Here is a 17,513-nt window from a genome sequence, read left to right as displayed (position 1 = left end):
GGATAATAATTATCGCGAAATGTTTTGGATGCTGCGCGTTTTGAACGGGGGGGGGATACTTTCTGCACGGCATTGCCGTTAATTCAGCGTGCGCGCGAGCGCGCGCGTCGCTTCGGCTCGTTATTTAGCCGGAAGGCGTTAATAGAGACGCAAATTGACCGACGGAGATGATCGAGCGGCGTCATTCCCCCGCTCACGGTAAATTGAATGAAAATACATGTATAAGCGCGACAGGAAACCGATCGTCTATCCTACTCCCGAGAAGAAACTGTGCGAGAGCACCGTCTGCCGATGCACATCGCGGAACCTCGTTTGATTTTAATTTAATTACACTGCACGAAATTAAATCTATGTATCTCGCGAATGAATTGGAAAATACTCTGTATTTTATTTCGCGCGCGCGGCTATTGAATCATTATACTTTTTGTTGTAGGAAACGCGTTAATTAAATTAATTATGGGATGCACGTGAGATGAAAATCTGTAATGGGGGATTAAACGAATTTTAATCATTTTTAATTAAATTTTACAATTTATTTGATTTTAATCATAATTGTGAAAGCAATCTCATTTCCCCGGGTGGATTTCGCGATTTGCATAAGCGCATATGTCATACACGTACGTCCGACGACGGCAATTCTACGCCGTAACTGCACGCCGGGCTTCTAATATCGCGGAGGGTTACGTAATGATTAGAAAGCGAATCGGCGTTACTCCTTGTCCCGATGTAACATTCATTCGAGTCGCGTTGCGGACCTCGGTTACCTCGCACACACGCCGACGTATGCATACGGCCTTTATTTGCGTTGTTAATTAACATCCCGCTCATTATCCCGCGCGATGGGTGTCGATGATATACGTGAGGACGTGAGAGAATACCCAGCGTGGCTTCCGCTGTCCTTCGCCGTGTTTTGTACTCTGTAAGGTTGCGAGACGGCGAACCCTCCGACGTTCTTCAAACATTTTTTTCTGTCCTTTTTTATTTTTCTTAAAGAATCGCGCGTACGACGAAGCCGAAGCGGTCGAGTCGTCGATATTTCGAGGCCGAAACTGAAAGTTCAGCTCCGGGATTCGCGTATGAAAGTGAGACGCGGCGAGAAACGGGTTTGCGGTCAGCGGAACTGCAACAAAAAGCAATGCAAATGCAATCGCGCACGGGCGCGTACCTCTAAAAATAGGAATTACGTTCGTACATGTTTTCAGATGGCAGATACATCCTGTCGTCGATGTCGTCCGTGTCTTTACGAGCTGTACCGTCGGAGCCGAACGGTACCAGAAATACACACCGCAAACGCGATAAACCACCGCGCGCGCCATTAACGCGGCATTTATGCCCTCGCCAAATTATACTCCGCATGGCGGAGGCTATGCGCGCGCTCGCTCGCGTATGATAAAAAGTATTATCGTCGAGCGTAATCGGCGTAACGATCGGTATAAAGTCCGCCGGCGCAGTTAGTCGTCGGTAATTGAAAGCTTTTAACGTCGGTTCCGCTACGATTTCATCAGCCGCAACTCCACGAGTTGCATGTAATCTAGCTCCACGCCGAACATTGTTCCGCCGCCGGAATCGAGCGTATTTTCTTCCCCGCATCATCTTTTTATTTATTTTCCGCGAAATAAACGAGTAATGCTTTATGCGGAGTAGATTGGTCGGCGTAGACAGGCAATATAGTAGAATATAGAATATTTACAAGTATTTCATAGAGATTATACGGACTTTTATAGAGATTCTTATTGAAAGAAGACAAAGCTTAATATTTGATTCCATCGGAGATTACCTTTTGTGTTTCGTAATAATATTTTTTAATCTGTGCTGAGGGAGAAAGAGAGGAAAAAAGAAAGGGAAGCAAGAAAAAAGATTATTAAAAACATTTGTCAATTTGAAAGTACAAGACTGTGTCTATGAATATCTATATTTTAAATATATTTTAGTATAATTAATAATTATAGACTAACTCAATTGTTACTCGCTTTTGCATTGGGATTTTGAAACAAGTTTAAATACCAGCCCGTTTCAACAAATTCAAATACCTGATTGCAGCTCAATCGATGCCCGCTATAAAAAATAACTCGCTTTCTGAGACTTTGATGGCATTCTTATGTACGTGCTTTTTCGATCGGGGCGCTGCGGTGTTCAATTAGCAACTAATTACTCGCTTACTCGTTGCACGCCGATGAAAGTCGAGCTGTTTATGAGAAGAGAAGTAGTACTCGTGTAAAAGCCGACGGCGGTGCACCAGAGAGAGGGCGTATCGCCCACCTGTTAAAGTTCTCATCGGACTTCAGAAGTAACGGGCGGCCGGGAGCGAAGTTTAAAATCCGGGAGTTCGTTTTAATAATCTCGACGTCGGCGGTGTAACACGCCGCTCGCGTTACACCGGCGAGATAAGATTACAAAGAGTTGCCTTTCCCACCGCTCTGCCCTTTCCCCATAGAGAATTGCGGGGACCGGCTGGCGGCGGAGCGCCCCAGCGAGAAGTTTAATTCTTAAAATTGTTCCCCGAGTAGCCGCTTGTTAAGCATCTTCTTCCTTCCTCCTCCCCGCACCCCGTATACAGACTGTAACTACAGTGTATTCTTTGTCAGTTGCATCGAAGGTAAACGCAGCGGTCTTCCACGAATTTTCGTGCCGTCGCGACGTCGCGCCTTATTTTATTATTTGTAAATAAAACATTAGTTAAATAAAAATATATAATATTTATAATATGTATCGTTAGAATATATAGCGTCGGTTGTGATAAATGAATTAGATTTCACGTAACTATTCTACGAGTTTTTATTTATTCGGCAGTTTGAACGACTGATTTGCATATTTCGATTAATTCATTTGAGTAAATAGGCCGATGGATGCTACATCAAATTTTCGAAAGAGCAAAGCGATACTCTTGCGTATCTCCTCCTGCAATCTTCCTTTGTAGACGCGATAGATACAATTTTATTGAAGCGGGATGAAAGCAGCCCGATTGCATCCTGCCGTTTTCGCGGACTCCGGCTTTGAGGCCATGCTCGCTTGACATTAACATAATTCCGGGATGGGATGAGAAAGGGAGAGAGAGAGAGGAGAGAGAGAGAGAGAGAGAGAGAGAGAGAGAGAGAGAGAGAGGAGAGAGAGGAGAGAGAGGAGAGAGAGAGAGGGAAGGGGGGGGGGGAGATGAGGGAACACAGTCGCTTTGCATTCGGTTTGCACCACGAACTATTCCGGATGCTGCGATGCGGTCGTATGTGCACCTTTGTGCTGTGCGCACGACCGGTGTGGCCTTTGATGTTCGCGATTCTGGCAGAATGCGCGAACACTATCATCGCGACGTTCCGTTTCAACGCATCCACCCCGCATCCCTCAGAATGCCATTACCTCGCTCCTTCTCGCTGCTTCCCAGAAGACTTCTCGGCCGCGCATCTCCGACGTCAGCGACCGCTCGTCCGCTCCAAATACCCGAAATTCGTCCTTTGTCCTCCAAAGTCGCAGCTTCTTAACGCAATTCTATCGGCACAAAATTCTCGATATCGGTCGCTCGACGATTACAATTGATACGAGATTTGGCGGCTTTAAATTCAATTTATAATTTCGAAACCATAACTAGATTATGGCAGGTATTTAGAAGTTTTGTAATTTTCATTGAATATCAAGTATTGAGAATTGAGAGAACTTTATTACTATGATATATAAAAATACCCTTTTTTAATCTTTCGTTATCTTAATTGTAAAAAGATGTAGTTATTCTACATGAAAGATTATGATATACGTATATTACAGTTAATATGTCTCGCGAGTATAATTATCTTTTCACTAATTAATTTAATTCGGCGCGTTTAATTAATTCATCAAACATACAGGTTCATAGCAATTATTAACACTGGTATTCATATATGATATTTATACTCCCCTTGTTGTTCATATGTGTGGTAAAACAGTAATTTGATTTGTTTACTATATTAACTAGAGATTCCATTTCGCTCAAAGAGTTCTGGAATTGTTTATAATCATAGTGTGATTCAAATACGTATCTTGCAGACGATTGAATATGTACGGCTATATACATAAACGGGAGTTCTGAGAGGTCATTGCCTTTTTTTTAAAACGGAATTATATGATTTTCTTTTTTTAACATAATGAGTCTCTCTTTCTCTTAATTATTCTACATAAAATTGTAATAATAGTTATCGAAAAATAAGAAATATTTTGAGGAATAATTTGAGGGATCGTATTATGTGTAGAAAGAAAATCTTTAATTCAATTTTTTATTTCCACCGATTTTCTCACCGAATAAAATTGATTTTATCGTTATTTGTCTCCCTTCACACACAAATCGTACAATTTTCGTTTGAAACATTTTTAACAAAAACACTTCTTATTTTAAAACATATACGAGTGGTTTCGTATTATAATATTAATTATATATATACATATATATACATACATATAGATATTATTATTTATTATTATTTATATAGTTATTATTATTATTATTAAAATTATTTGCATACTGTATTGACAATAACTGTATCGTCGTACGATTCTTTTATTTTGTTTGCCAAGAGGGCTCCCTACGGCGTCGTTTGTCGGGTTAATACAGTCTGCGCTTGCGAATAACGAGACGACTTCCGCTTCCGCGAATGCACATGCGGTGCAACGACTTGAGAAATATCGGAGAAAGAAGTTACCTCAAAATTCTCCTCTCTCAAGAGAGAATTTTGTAAAGGACCGCGACGCACGCGAGAGTGTGCATCGCGGTTCTATTCAAGAGCCGGCCAACGGAGGCAAAACTGCTTTAACGACACCGTTCGCGCACGCTTGTGTGCAGCATAGTTCTCGCACACGGTGAATCTCCGGCCGCGATTACATCGTCGTAGACGTGGGACGTACCACGAGGAAATTATATTTCTCCATCGTATCTCCGCTTCGAAAAATTAATTTATGACGGACGTTATAATGTAGGAGGGACATGCCGCTCACTTAAGGATGTATGTGTGTCACATTTCAAAGAATTATATTAAAAGTTCTTAAATTTTACAGATTGTTCTATTATTACGCTTGAGTAAATTTCTGTATAAAATTTGGACACAAGTCTCTTATTTAAATTTATCTAGTTTAAATATTCTTTAGTTACAGTAATTATTTAGTTACAGTGAGAGAAAGAAGTCGAAGTATTGAGAACCAAGCATTTCTTGTGACATTTCTGTGAAACATATATTTCTGTAAAATATATCTTATTTAAAAAGATAGCATCCAGCCTGGGTAAAAATAAATGATTTCTTTGCTTTAGAAATAAAGTTTGTATTTCGAATTATTTAAATGAGCAGTTTATTAGAGAAAATACTTAAAATTTTTTATGGGATATAATATTTATTTAATTCCAGAAATTTTATTCCTAGAAAAAAAGTTAATAAGAAAAATGAGATATATTTCACAGAAATGTATATTTCATCACAATAAATTTCTTTATAATCAATAAATATCGAAGATAACGTCGTTGTTAATTTGCAAAAAAATAAATCTAAGAAGTTTTTCAGTTTTTAAATTTCAATAACTTTTAACTGATATTGTAGAGCTAAAACATCCTTAACGATGATTATATTCTGTACTATCAAAAGCTATTTTTCTGTGAAAAAAGAAAAACGTGCAATTTGCTCCGATTGCTCTTAAACAATTAGGATAATTGGTTTGACTATTCACCCGACAAGTTGACAAAGTTTTCCCCTAACGTGAACGAAGCTATTGACGTATTTCACGGACCGAACTTTGTTAGGGTTGTCGACAGAAAGGCGGAAAGAAATCACAGCGAAAAAATCGAAAGCGTTTGTCGCACGTGAAATGTCACGAAATGAATTGAAACCATCCCCTATATTGTCGCTCCGGACCACGAAGAGTCCGGGACGAATTGACAAGTCATCGCTTTGATCGCCGTGTACACGTCATCGTCCCTCGAACGAATCCCCAGCGGAAATTCTACGTGCGCGCTCCTCTCCGCTCGTTCATCATTACCGGAAGTTCGTACATCCTGCCAGGTAAAGGATATATCGAATGAGAAGTCGCATCCAGAATCTCTCCGCGAGCCTCCGTGGCATCGTGGCCGGTTGCACTGGTTAGAAACCGGTTGTACGAGCAACTTTTGTAATGAGATTCCTCAAACGCCGCCGACGGCGATACAGGACGGCGGTGAGGGCCGCGGGTGAAGGGAGGCAGTTGGCAGGGACGGATCTAGGGAGAGCCCTCGCGGAAAGGTTACACTGATTGTGAGAGTGCTTGGAGCTTAAAAATGTATCGCTTCGATAGAAAATCGTTTCGTTTATTTCTCTAGTTGCGAGAAAGTTGGAAGAGTGCAATGTACGAAAAGTCATCTTTCTAAGGGGGAAAAGTCTCTTTTCTGCACGAATCGTAAACTCGCGTTAAAAGAGATCAGACGGACTAAAGAAACAAGTATGAATGAATGAATTCAAACGAAATCTTGTACGTACAAATGAATAGGTATGAAAAAGTTCTTACTTTGAAACTAGCTCTGTATAAGATGCATATACGTAGATCTTCGAGAATGTTAAGGAACGAGTAGATGTTAAGGATATTGTAATTTTATTTTATTACGATGCTCGCTGCGTTGCCTTCAATAACGTAATTTAGATTCAGTTCGACTTACTTCATAATTCAGTCTACATAACAACGTATAAATATTCCGAGACTGATTTCAAACGGCATAGACTTTTATTTATTTTTTTTTTTTTTTTTTTACACGAGATATGCATCGGGATTTACAATGTAACAAACGTTATGCAGCACCGAGTAAATATATATAAAAAGTGTAAATTTTTTTATCGCGTGTAATTTTTCTCCCTCGCCGCGGATTATAATATGCCACGCGAGGTGGACAGACTGACGTTTTCGCGAAGAGCAGTATCGGCGAGCGTATAGTTTCGTGTGGTCGGGCACCTCTCGGGAATCGCGCGGGACACGCACGCTGGCGCGCGGCCGTTCACACGCACGGCCGGGAGGAGTGACGTGTAAAAGCGGGAGAGTTGCCGGCCGGACTCTCGGAGTCATCGTCAGCCGGCAAGGCCAATCATCTGTTCGAGAGCAGCCATGCAGAAAGCGCGGTGAACGGATTCGGCTCGTGAAATATGCCGATCCTATGCGGCCAGATTCCTTTTCAGTCGAATACGAGAACGCGCGCGGCTGTCCGGCCCCGAAGGCGGAGGAGCCTCGGACGTTCCCGTCCTCTCGATAAATCTCGCCCACGGACTCTCTTTCCGGCGCGTCTTTTTGGAATATTTTAATAACTGAAGGTTTATATCCAGGTTTAAAAAAAAAGGAAATTTGAGAGAGATTGATAAAAGGTGGAATAAGATATCGAAGTTGATCCTTTCTTGGCCGCTGAGAGAGAGATCTAAAAAAGTCATATTCTTTTCATATGACTTTAATTTGTTTAATCTCATTTAGCCGAGCAAGCGAAAAATCGAAAATAGTTACGTCGTACTTTTCATTTATTATTCAGGCGAACCATCTGCATTTTTTAAGTGGAACGTGATAAATATATAAAGCGTGCATTTCAATAACCTGCCCCTTGCACGGCTTATTTTCGTTTCCCGAGCAAAACATGAAGAATAAACGATGAAATATAATTTGCCTCCCCGCGCGTTTATTCGAAAACAAATGCCCCGAACTAGCCATTGAAGCGGTTGCCGTTAATTCGAGCGAATTGCAACGGAAATGGACCAGCTGTGCAAGCACGATAAGCACAATATGACTGCATCAATACGATATCGCGACGATATTACCAATTGGAGATGCAAATAGCAGTCCTTCGGAATAGGGGCTGAGGCCGATAACCGAAGACGAGGAGAGTAGTAAACGCGGAAGGAGCGTTCTATTTTTTTTGTCCCGCTCTCCCCTTTGCGCGACGCAAAGAGCGAAAAAGGGGCGAGCGCGTGGAAAATTGCATTACGAGTTTGTTACGGGATTGCGAACGACGATCTCGGAGGCGCGCTCGTCCGACAAGCCATAAATGCTTCACGCGGTATTTCATTTTCCGCGCGCCAACTTTACGGACCGAGCGGCACCGGTGGCGGCGGCTCAGGTTTCCGTTCGCGCGAGAAAAACCATTCCGCCGAGGAATCGCGGAGGAAGAACTCCGCGCGATGAAATTATTTGCGCGACGGTCGTTATTATTTTTCAGCGACGCGTAAAAATTTTACGAGCCCGGCGTTGCGCGAGAAACGCGCGTTTCCCTCGAAGTCTTTCTTTCCCGCGGCCACTCCCGTCCCTCCTTTTTCTCTTCTGCCTTTTACATCTCATCCTGTACGTATAGACAATGAAGAACTCTGGTAGTCCGCCGGGTTAACTCGCCGCGACTTCCGAACTACCGCTAAACTTAGGGCTCCGGCGAATATCTGTAAGTTCGCCGAAAGAATAATGAGAGCGAGTAGAGAATCTTCTGATTCGTGAGAACCGATTTCGTGGATTTTCACGCGGTACGTCCTGTACACGATACACGACTATGTATTAACTGTAGCACTTTCTCTGCGAATAAAAATATTGTGTTCGATTTCCGATATTGTTACACACGGACGCACGCACACAAATTTCGACAACGCAATAGTTATCGTCATTTGTGTTAGTGCAATATAAAAAACAAATTCTAGTGAAAAATCTTATTAAAAAAGAAATAAGTGTAATTAATGAGAAAAAAGTTATCAATGCTTATTTTTGGATATTTCTTAAACAAAAGCTAAACATAAAAATTTGAGAACATAAATGTAAACTAGAAAGTGTCTTCTATCGAATGTAGCAATTTTTGTAATACAGTTTTATACTTTGTAATAATTAATGTTTTCGCAACCAAAAATAAACGTCTGAGAAATTGACATGGTAAATAGTAACGACAAAATTTAGATAGCCTTATAATCAATTGTAAAATAAAGTGAATATACAATCATGTAAAATGAAAATTATTTATTTTATATTTATTTTTATTTTCAATTATTTCTTTCAAAATTTAGCTTCAACGCTATTTTATTTAATGGAAACTATTTTTTGTACAGTCATTATTTCACGAAAATCGCCTTTCACCCCAAATCCGTTAAGATATGCCGTGCATAAGGATACGATTCGCAACTGATATTAATTTCTATATTTTCGTTCGCGAGTCACGGGGCGAATTTCAGATGAGCGTGGTCTTTCGTGGCACGACCGCTACTTAATTACGCGGAGTGCCTGGCAGGAAGAACTCTCCACATATCACTAGGCCAGTGCTACATTTCGCGAATACCCCGAACCGAGCTGGCCGCCTGGCTACGGGAAAATCAATAACACCTTTAATCCATCCGGGTGAAATAAGCTCGCACGGAGTTCATTACCGTGCGGTTACTTTCAACGCAGTCGGAAAACCCAGGTCGGTTTGATGCGCGATTCGCGCATATATTTCACCGTTCGGCAATGCGGCGGGGCAAGGCAGTCCCATTATTCGCCGTTAATCGATGAACGTTTATCGAAGAAGTGGCGCGGGGACATCGAATTCACGGTTTTATTCACGGTTCTGTTAGGCAATGCGTATGAATTCCGCACCAGCTCCCGTCGGTTTGATCGCGACGTTTATACTGCCGACCGTCCCTTCATTAACGACAGATCGGCTTTGTATCGAGGAAGACCTTAAGCTTCGCGTCTCGCGTCTTGTTGGGTGGCGCGTGAGACTTACGCGAGTCTCGCCGAGAAATAGGATTCGCCGGGAAATCCGAGCGGCGACGGGCTCGTCTGTATTTTACGGCACGCGTAAATCAATTCGCGGACGCGGTAACGCGCGGGATTCCCCGTAACGCGCGTACGCGAAATAAAATTACGATTCGTAAACAGCGCGCGTGTCGCGCAGCTACCGCGCGCTACTGTTGATCTATCGCGTCCGTCCGTCTGTACGTCCGTTCGTTGCGCGTCGTGCGTTATCCACCGGCCGCCCCGGGGTGACAGCCGTTCGATCAAACGGAACCTAAATCAAAGGAACTAGTACGACGCGCAAACGATGTCCCACAAACGGAATTCTGAATCCATTTGACGAGAAACGATCAGCTCGCGCCATCACCTTTAAGCATGGAAATGTCGCGCGCGCAATCGATACGCGTCGCGATTAGGAATTTTTTTTTTTTTCTTTTTAGAAAGATCGTTCGCGATCTTATTTAGTTGTAAATGGACAAATCAAAAGCGTGGCCGAGTACGTTGAGTCGTGCTACTACGACGTGATCGCAGAAAGACTTCGCGGAAGTGAAAGAAGAGGTCGTACGTAACTCCTTTGTTTTTAATGCTTTCGAATCTTTTTGCCGAAACGGGGCAAACTAATTCTCCATGTATGTTTTTAACTAATGCACACCGCGGCTCGTTGGAACAATATGCAGACCGTAACGCACACGTGCACCGTTGCACAGCGCCGCGCCGTCGCGGTCCTCGCAATTGGGACACCTCGCTGCATTGCGGGGCTTGTTCGCGGCGTTTTCCCTGCAAAAATGCAACATCGCGATTCGCAAATTCACATCTCCCTGCCGACAAACGAGTTTATCGCCGTCGAAAAGAGAATCGATCCTCTCGAAGCACCGTTTCGCTTTTCACCCGAAAGCTTTACGTTAAATTCGAACGGTGGTCCAAGTCCATATTTACACGTTTAGCTGTGATCCATTAAATGCCATCGAATCGCATTCATCTCTTGCACGGAGCCTGCAGAGACTGTTATTTCGGATCAAAGTTTGAACAGCCGTTTAACACGTTGTAGAAAATTGACTTATTATAATCAGGTATACATTATTAACTGAAACTAATTGATCTAATATGATTTAAGTCATTTATGAAGCATTTACCAAGATATAATTCTATCTTATAATGATAAGATCACAAGGCATTTACTAATCATCATAACATCATAAGGCATTTACTAAGATGTAATTAGGTGTAATTCAATTTGTTATAAAAAAACTTAGGTATCCATTTTTCGCTCGTTATTTACGAAAAAATATGGTAAATGACGGATTTCAATGATATTTTAATTCCAATGGAAACAAATTAGATATTTACGTATTTATATATTAAATGTAAAAATGTACTGCTTAATACATATAATAAGATTCACGTTTTTCTTAGATATCCGCTGATAGTGACAAATAAGAATTTCGGTTTGTAAGACACGATAATTGATATTTGTCTAACTGTGCGCGATAGCATTTTATGTGGAAACTCTTCGACTGACGTGACAGACGTAATCGCATTCTGCTAGGAGGGATTCCATTGTGAGAAGGGAGAGATCTTTACGGTGGGATTGAGGAAACGGAAAACTAGTGCTTCGCGCGTCAATGACTTTCCCATTTAACATCATTAAGATAAGGGCGCGCAAAGTGCAACGACGCACAGTGGATCGAGAGACCGAGTAGTATCTCAGAGCCGAGATTTCGTAAATGTGCTTACGCAGGACTCCGAGGGCTTCCCCGGGTGTTTTAACTCTCGAACGTGTACACAGAGTGTACAGCGGATCGCTGCGTCCTACGTCAACATTTTTAAACAACGTATGAGCGTTATTAAACAAACAACGCGGCACACTTCATTTGGATGTGAAAAAGGGCTCGCGACAGTAAACTCTCATTGCGTCGCAAACAAAAGCGACGGTAAGGTAACGCAAATTTTCTCCACCTTGGAAACATTGTTTGCTCACGTTACACTTTTCACACAAACACGCGGAAAATTAATAATGGCTTTGTAAAGCACGAAGCTTGTATAAATTAAAAGGGACTCCATTATAGAACTGCTCTGTTTACTGAACTGCTTACAGCTACCAAAGCCTTGCCTCCAGTTCTACGCCCTGATATGAAGCTATGGTCTTTTTAGAATCAATATTTGAAAATTGCTAGGATGTAACGTTCATGAATTTTTTCGAATTAACAAGATTTTACCGACTAAGATTGTCTTAAGACCCTCGAGATTTCATCGGAGGTATAACGTCGCCTTAAAAGTTAATATTTGGATTCTGTCCGAAGGTAATATCCAAAAACCTCTCGACAATAATGTTCGAGATCTATTTGAACGTAACGTCTTCCCGCAGGCAACGTTAGCGGCATCGGGAGAAGTTCGAGAGATCCATTTGAAGGTAACGACAGGGATTTCTTCGGCGCTAAGAAGCTTCCTCAAAGCTCCCTCACTTAAACGGCTGATGAAGTTGTATGCCTTACGAAGTTCCAAGTTGCTGTCTGAGAGTTTTGGCGACGGGACATGCAAACATTTTTTTTGGTTTTGTCTCGGGGGGATGACGGGAGCTGTCACCTGCGGCAACGTGACGTTCAAAATCTCGCGAGTCCCGACTTAAAAGTGACTGTTGCATCTTCCGCGCGGTACTTACCCAGAACATGACGTTAAATCCAAAGATCACGTACTTGAGGCAGCAGCTCACCTCGCTGGTATCCCTTCGGTACTTCCGCACGGCGGGCATGACTGAGAGACATTTATCTACCGGTCGTGCGAACCCCACGCATACGTGCCGCACAGACACAACACACTGGGGCGGATGTACACGCGTGGCAATGAACGGGGGTGGACCGGGGGAAAGGGGGCAAGCGGGGGCAGAGCGCCGGGGCGGCACACTGTATAATTCACATACAACCCGGGGGGGGAGGAGGGGGGAGAACGCAAGGAGCAGCACACCTTCGAACCCGATCACGAATGCGACGACATGACCAAGCGAGGCGGTTTGCGAGGGGGCAAACTCTTTCGGGGCCTCTCTTCTTTTTTTTTTTCCGTCGGTGCCTCTTTAAAAATGCCCGCGCCCGCTCTATCTCTCGCTTTCACTCTCGATCTCGCGATCTCGACTCTCTCTTTCTCTCTATCTCTATCTCTACCCCTTTTCTCTCAGGTTCGGCTGATCAGCTGATCACAGTATCGCACCGTACCGCAATTATAACTACCGCCATTGTCACGTCACGGCGCGCACTGCTCGCAGCCGGATCAACGAGACTGCCAGCAAGTCGCCAGACCACCGCCTGCCCCCGCGCTGCACATTGCGCGTACCGCCACCCCCGTGCGCGCTACATCCCCCTCCCTTCAGACATCTGCTTCTCCTCCGTCGCTCGAGCACCTCGCGCTCCCACCTTCGAACGACCTCGTTGGTCTCTCTCTCTTTCCTCCTTGCTCCCGTGATTCTCCTCCGCGCGATCTCCCCCACTCGGTTCGCCACCCTCCCCCTACCAAACATTCTCCCCCTCCCCCTCTATCTATTGCTCCCTCTCCCAGGGCCGGCACTAGGTGTCCATGAAAAAGCACGTGTTTGACTTTGTCACAAAGCCACTTCGGTTTGCAAATATCATGGTACGAATGTGTGTGTGTGTGTGTGTGTGTGTGTGTTTGTGTTCTGGTATCAGGAAAGTATATAAAAAATTAAAATATTCATATATTCGTTTATTATTTCGACGAAACTAAAAATAAATGTATAAATTACAAGTAGAAAACTATAATAACGAATCATATAAAAGCAACTTTTTTATCGAAAGACATTTCGCAACAATTTATATTGGACAGTCAGCATTTAATTTAGCCTGTCAAAGGCAAATGTTTTTGCTACCGTCTAAATCGTAAATATCGCCGATAAGATAATAAAAAAATGTTGATTGAAATAAAATGGAATGGAGCATTAAAATATGAAAAAAAATCCACGTTTGATCACAAATCTGTTTTCATGACAGAGAGAAAGAAAGAACCAAGCCTGTCCTCCTCGCGTTTCCTCTCATTTCTTCTATCTCTGTTGTCCTGTCCTGTCACTCGGTGACCTTCTGCCTCCTCCACTCATTTTTCTTTCACCCTACTGCATCCTTCATTTTTTTATCTCTTTCCTGTCTCTTCGCTCTTCTTTCCCTCACGCATCTCTTCCGCTCTCTTTATTGTTTGACGTCCTTTCTTTCATTTTAAGGTCTTCTTATTATTGTCCTTTTGTACGTATAGATGTACGCTTTTTCGTGACTTCGTACCTCTTACCATTCTTACAGTCTCCATATAAACGCCGAGTTTGCGATTCGATTGAAACCAGACGACACGAAAATCTCCTTGACACCGTACAATGTCCAATTTTTAAATATTTTATATTATATATCGTATCTCTTTTTTCACTATATTTTATTACGATTCGTATGTTCTTCGATATATTTATTTCTTTTTCTGCTCAAGTGCTTCTCAAGATATTTTATAGTAAAATATATAGTTAAGTCTTATATGTTTTTTTAAAACTGTTGATATTTTTATTTATACATTTTTAATTGTTAAACACACACCATACACGTACACACACGCACGCACACACGCACACGCACATACGTACATAATGTAAAGTCTCATGATATAATATTTTTTCATGTCCTCGGTAGCGTGACAGCTTGTCTTTAGGACATTACGTGAGCGGTAGTTTTATCAGAGTGATCGCACCGTGTTAATGATGATGAATTAACTTATATCGTTCTATCTTACTTAAGTCAACGCGAAACAAGTACAGTTATTAAAGCTAACGATATCTATTTTCGACATTCAACGATCGCAATCGTTAATACCCGTTCTCTTTTTATACACTGGAATACGTATTTTTAAAAGGGAAATAGCGACTTTATTCACCAATTACCAAAGACTATTTTTACACAGCAAAATCAAATGAAAACAATACAACCGCCGAAATTAGAAGAATGGAACGGATTATAATTTTACATGGACTAATATCTTATTAGTTAATATATATTAATTATATATATAGCTAAGTAAATGTAAATAATTTGATGCACATAATTGTCAACTTTATTTCCATTTTCTTATTTACTTAAAAAACTGAAAATTAAATAGTAAAATAATTTTTAGAATTAAAATGCGTTTTGCGCTCATGTCATTTTCAACTTTCAGCAAAATTTTCGCATACATCCCTTGCATATATTTCTTTGCTTCTTAGGACTGGAAATATCAGCAACAAATGGAAACGTTATCTTTAGGGTCGCTCTAAGATTGCTCACCCTTTTCCATCCCTCCATTTTTACCAGGTTCCGTGTATCCGACCACCGTTCAACACGTTTTACTCGACTTCAGTTTTCTCTATTTTCATCATTCTTCGTGTAAGATTACAGCATTCTGTCTTTCTTTTTTTTTACCACGTTAACGTTGCGTACCACTTTTCGTCCTCTCTTCCTTCCCTGTCGTTTCTCTCCGTTCTTCCTTCATCTTCATGTAGTTACCTGCTGTTCGCGATACACATATACGCCAGTTGAAGTTTCCAGGTAGGAGGCTATAAACTACGATAGATCCTCCTTTTTCGAAATTTATTTCGCATGAAAAAATATCTTCTCAGAATATTGTAAAATTTGTGCTTCGTATATCATTATAATTATCGATTACTTACGAGCATATTCACGCGTACATTAAGTGATCGTTATAAAGGTAGTGCAATTAAAATTTAAATAATTAATTCACAATTAATTTAACTGTATTATAACGTATACTATACTATATAAAATATATTTTATATCTCTAATTTTATTTAAATTGTCAACTTTTTTTCATGAAAATTTTTTGCGAAGAATAAAATCGATAATTGTATAATACATAATTTCAAAGGAATTTAATCTTTTTAATTCTAACAATGATCTTGTATTATATTCTTTAGATGCGTCCCTGCTCGAGGAACGATCCTGACAATCGCAGTCAGTTTCTCGTCCTATCAGTTCTCCAGCTGAGACTCTGTGCTTTGCCGCCGCATTATTTCGGAAGGCGAATAGGAAGATGGGAGAGTGCAAGCGAAGGAGGGATTCTTTGTTACTTTATGAAATCGCTTAAGCCTTTAAGAGAGAAAAAGATGTCGAGAGAAGCGAGAAACGAAACCAAAAACCAATCGCCGATTTATCTCCCTCGTTCATTATTCCTCCTTGAGAATATAACTTGTTCGCATTACCGCGCTTGTAGTGGTAAACTCTATAGCGATTGTTTGTAAAGCTTGACAGACGAGTTGTAGCAGCAGTTAATTTATCCTGCTTTTTTCCAGATCAGTTTTTCTCAATGCGAACGAGAGGCAAACGAAAGAGAGAAAATAATGAATAAAGTTGAAATCCTCTGAATCAAAATGTTAAAGAATTTTGGAACTCAATTCAAGTATTTATATATTTCAGTCAAATATATAAATACTTCAATTAAAGTTCAAGTATTTTATGTTTAAATTAAATGCATGAATACTTAGCCTGAAGAAATTTAATCAAGTTGAAAAATTTAATTCAAATTAACAATTTTTTTTCTCAATGCATACGTCGAACATAAAGACGCAGTTATTTTGTGACATTAAACTCATCGTCTAAAATATAACAGCTGATCGTGACACATGTGCACTCGTCTCGAAATTGGAGTGTTTACGACGCCGAGTGTACTACTAGTGCGGCACCCGTTTCAGTCAGATGGCGATGTTGGCATGTTGGCAATGCTGGTTGATGCTGGTTGTGATGTTAATTTTTTCATCGTGTAATTGTAGCATCGAAGTTAAGGAAACAAATTATTTTCCTGTAGATTAATCACAAGTTGCAGCCAAGAATTGTGTAGCAAGATGGTTTTACTGGAACATACGAAAAATGTATTAAAATTCGCCTCTTCAAATTGCAATGTAATCAACTAATTGACGAATCTCCGTTCTAACCTCTTTTTAAACTTTTCATAGATATCGGGTTTCTTGTATTAAAAACTGAATTATTAGGAAAACATATATGAAAGATGATTTTACTTTTATCTTCAGATGTTACTGGCTGTGCAACAGACTCTTACGCAAAGGCATTTTCATACGAGCACAGTAGTTAGAAAGGTACAATCTGGACGTTACAAAGTCACAATCAACAAGGACAGACCACTGACATACGAAATGGCAAATCCGCCCCATTATCTTGCTCATAGAAAATCCTGGAATTCTTGGAACACCTGTATGTTATTTTTTCATTAAAAAGAAACTTTTATTTCAGTGTCGCAGTTTTAGCAAGTTCATTGATCCTTTCAGCGAATATAAAGGATGGCAACAGACCATCTGAGACAGCTATAGAAGATATGTTTATTCGACAGTTCATGACTGGGACATGGCACAATTTATTCGCGAGTGAAATCATTATTAAACGGCAACACAATATTATTAGGATAGCTGGAATCATAACTCGTACTATAGCACCTTACAAGATATATTTTTTGACAGGTTATACTGAAGAACTCTTGAGTTATTGGCTTCAATGTCCCATTAAAGTGGAATTGGTTACAATTAATAATAAAAAAGAAACAATAATTAAGTATATATAAGAATTTATATGTAAATATAATAAACTAGATCTATTAATAAACAAGATTCTATAATAATTTACAGTGCTACTATTGATTATGTACAATGCAAAATAGTTTTTAACATATAACTCTATTATAATTTAACTGTTATTTTATTGAAATGCATTAATTATAGCAGTACACACACACACACACACACACACACACACACACACACACATACACACAAAAACATAAAT

The 17,513-nt window shown here is 40.8% G+C and overlaps 3 protein-coding genes across 8 annotated transcripts in view; 2 read left to right on the top strand and 1 right to left on the bottom strand.

The window, feature by feature from the left end:
• Nucleotides 1–13,163, bottom strand: part of LOC105837082 (tetraspanin-5) — a 112,586-nt gene extending 99,423 nt beyond the window's left edge. For 2 of the 3 annotated variants that reach the window (XM_012681563.3, XM_012681562.3), the window contains exon 1: nt 12,353–12,442. In XM_012681563.3, coding sequence (XP_012537017.1) covers nt 12,353–12,442 — 90 coding nt within the window. Of the gene's footprint in view, nt 1–12,352 lie in introns of all 3 variants that reach the window. The other variant, XM_012681564.3, reaches the window with a different exon arrangement.
• The window catches only part of LOC105837084, a 150,657-nt gene extending 134,419 nt beyond the window's left edge, over nt 1–16,238 (top strand). For all 3 annotated transcript variants that reach the window (XM_012681569.3, XM_036286730.1, XM_028192696.2), the window contains 2 exons: nt 15,638–15,935; nt 16,013–16,238. In XM_012681569.3, the coding sequence (XP_012537023.2) occupies nt 15,638–15,935; nt 16,013–16,068 (354 nt within the window). In that variant the 3' untranslated portion in view covers nt 16,069–16,238. The remainder of the gene's footprint in view (nt 1–15,637; nt 15,936–16,012) is intronic.
• Nucleotides 16,239–16,424: 186 nt separating this feature from the next.
• LOC105837081 (28S ribosomal protein S24, mitochondrial) lies at nt 16,425–17,349 on the top strand. Of its 2 annotated transcripts, none has more exons than XM_012681561.3 (3): nt 16,425–16,588; nt 16,748–16,928; nt 17,003–17,349. In XM_012681561.3, exons 1-3 carry the CDS (start codon nt 16,562–16,564, stop codon nt 17,290–17,292), a joined length of 498 nt encoding a protein of 165 aa, XP_012537015.1. In that variant the 5' UTR covers nt 16,425–16,561; the 3' UTR covers nt 17,293–17,349. The 2 variants fall into 2 exon arrangements, with proteins under 2 accessions (XP_012537015.1, XP_012537014.1); XM_012681560.3 differs by having other exon boundaries at nt 16,425–16,618.
• Nucleotides 17,350–17,513: the final 164 nt, after the last annotated feature.

This window comes from Monomorium pharaonis, chromosome 5 (assembly GCF_013373865.1).
Source record: "Monomorium pharaonis isolate MP-MQ-018 chromosome 5, ASM1337386v2, whole genome shotgun sequence".
Taxonomy (NCBI): Eukaryota; Metazoa; Arthropoda; class Insecta; order Hymenoptera; family Formicidae; genus Monomorium; species Monomorium pharaonis.
Note: the sequence above shows the minus strand (reverse complement) of the source record. Positions and strands in the feature narration are given on the sequence as shown.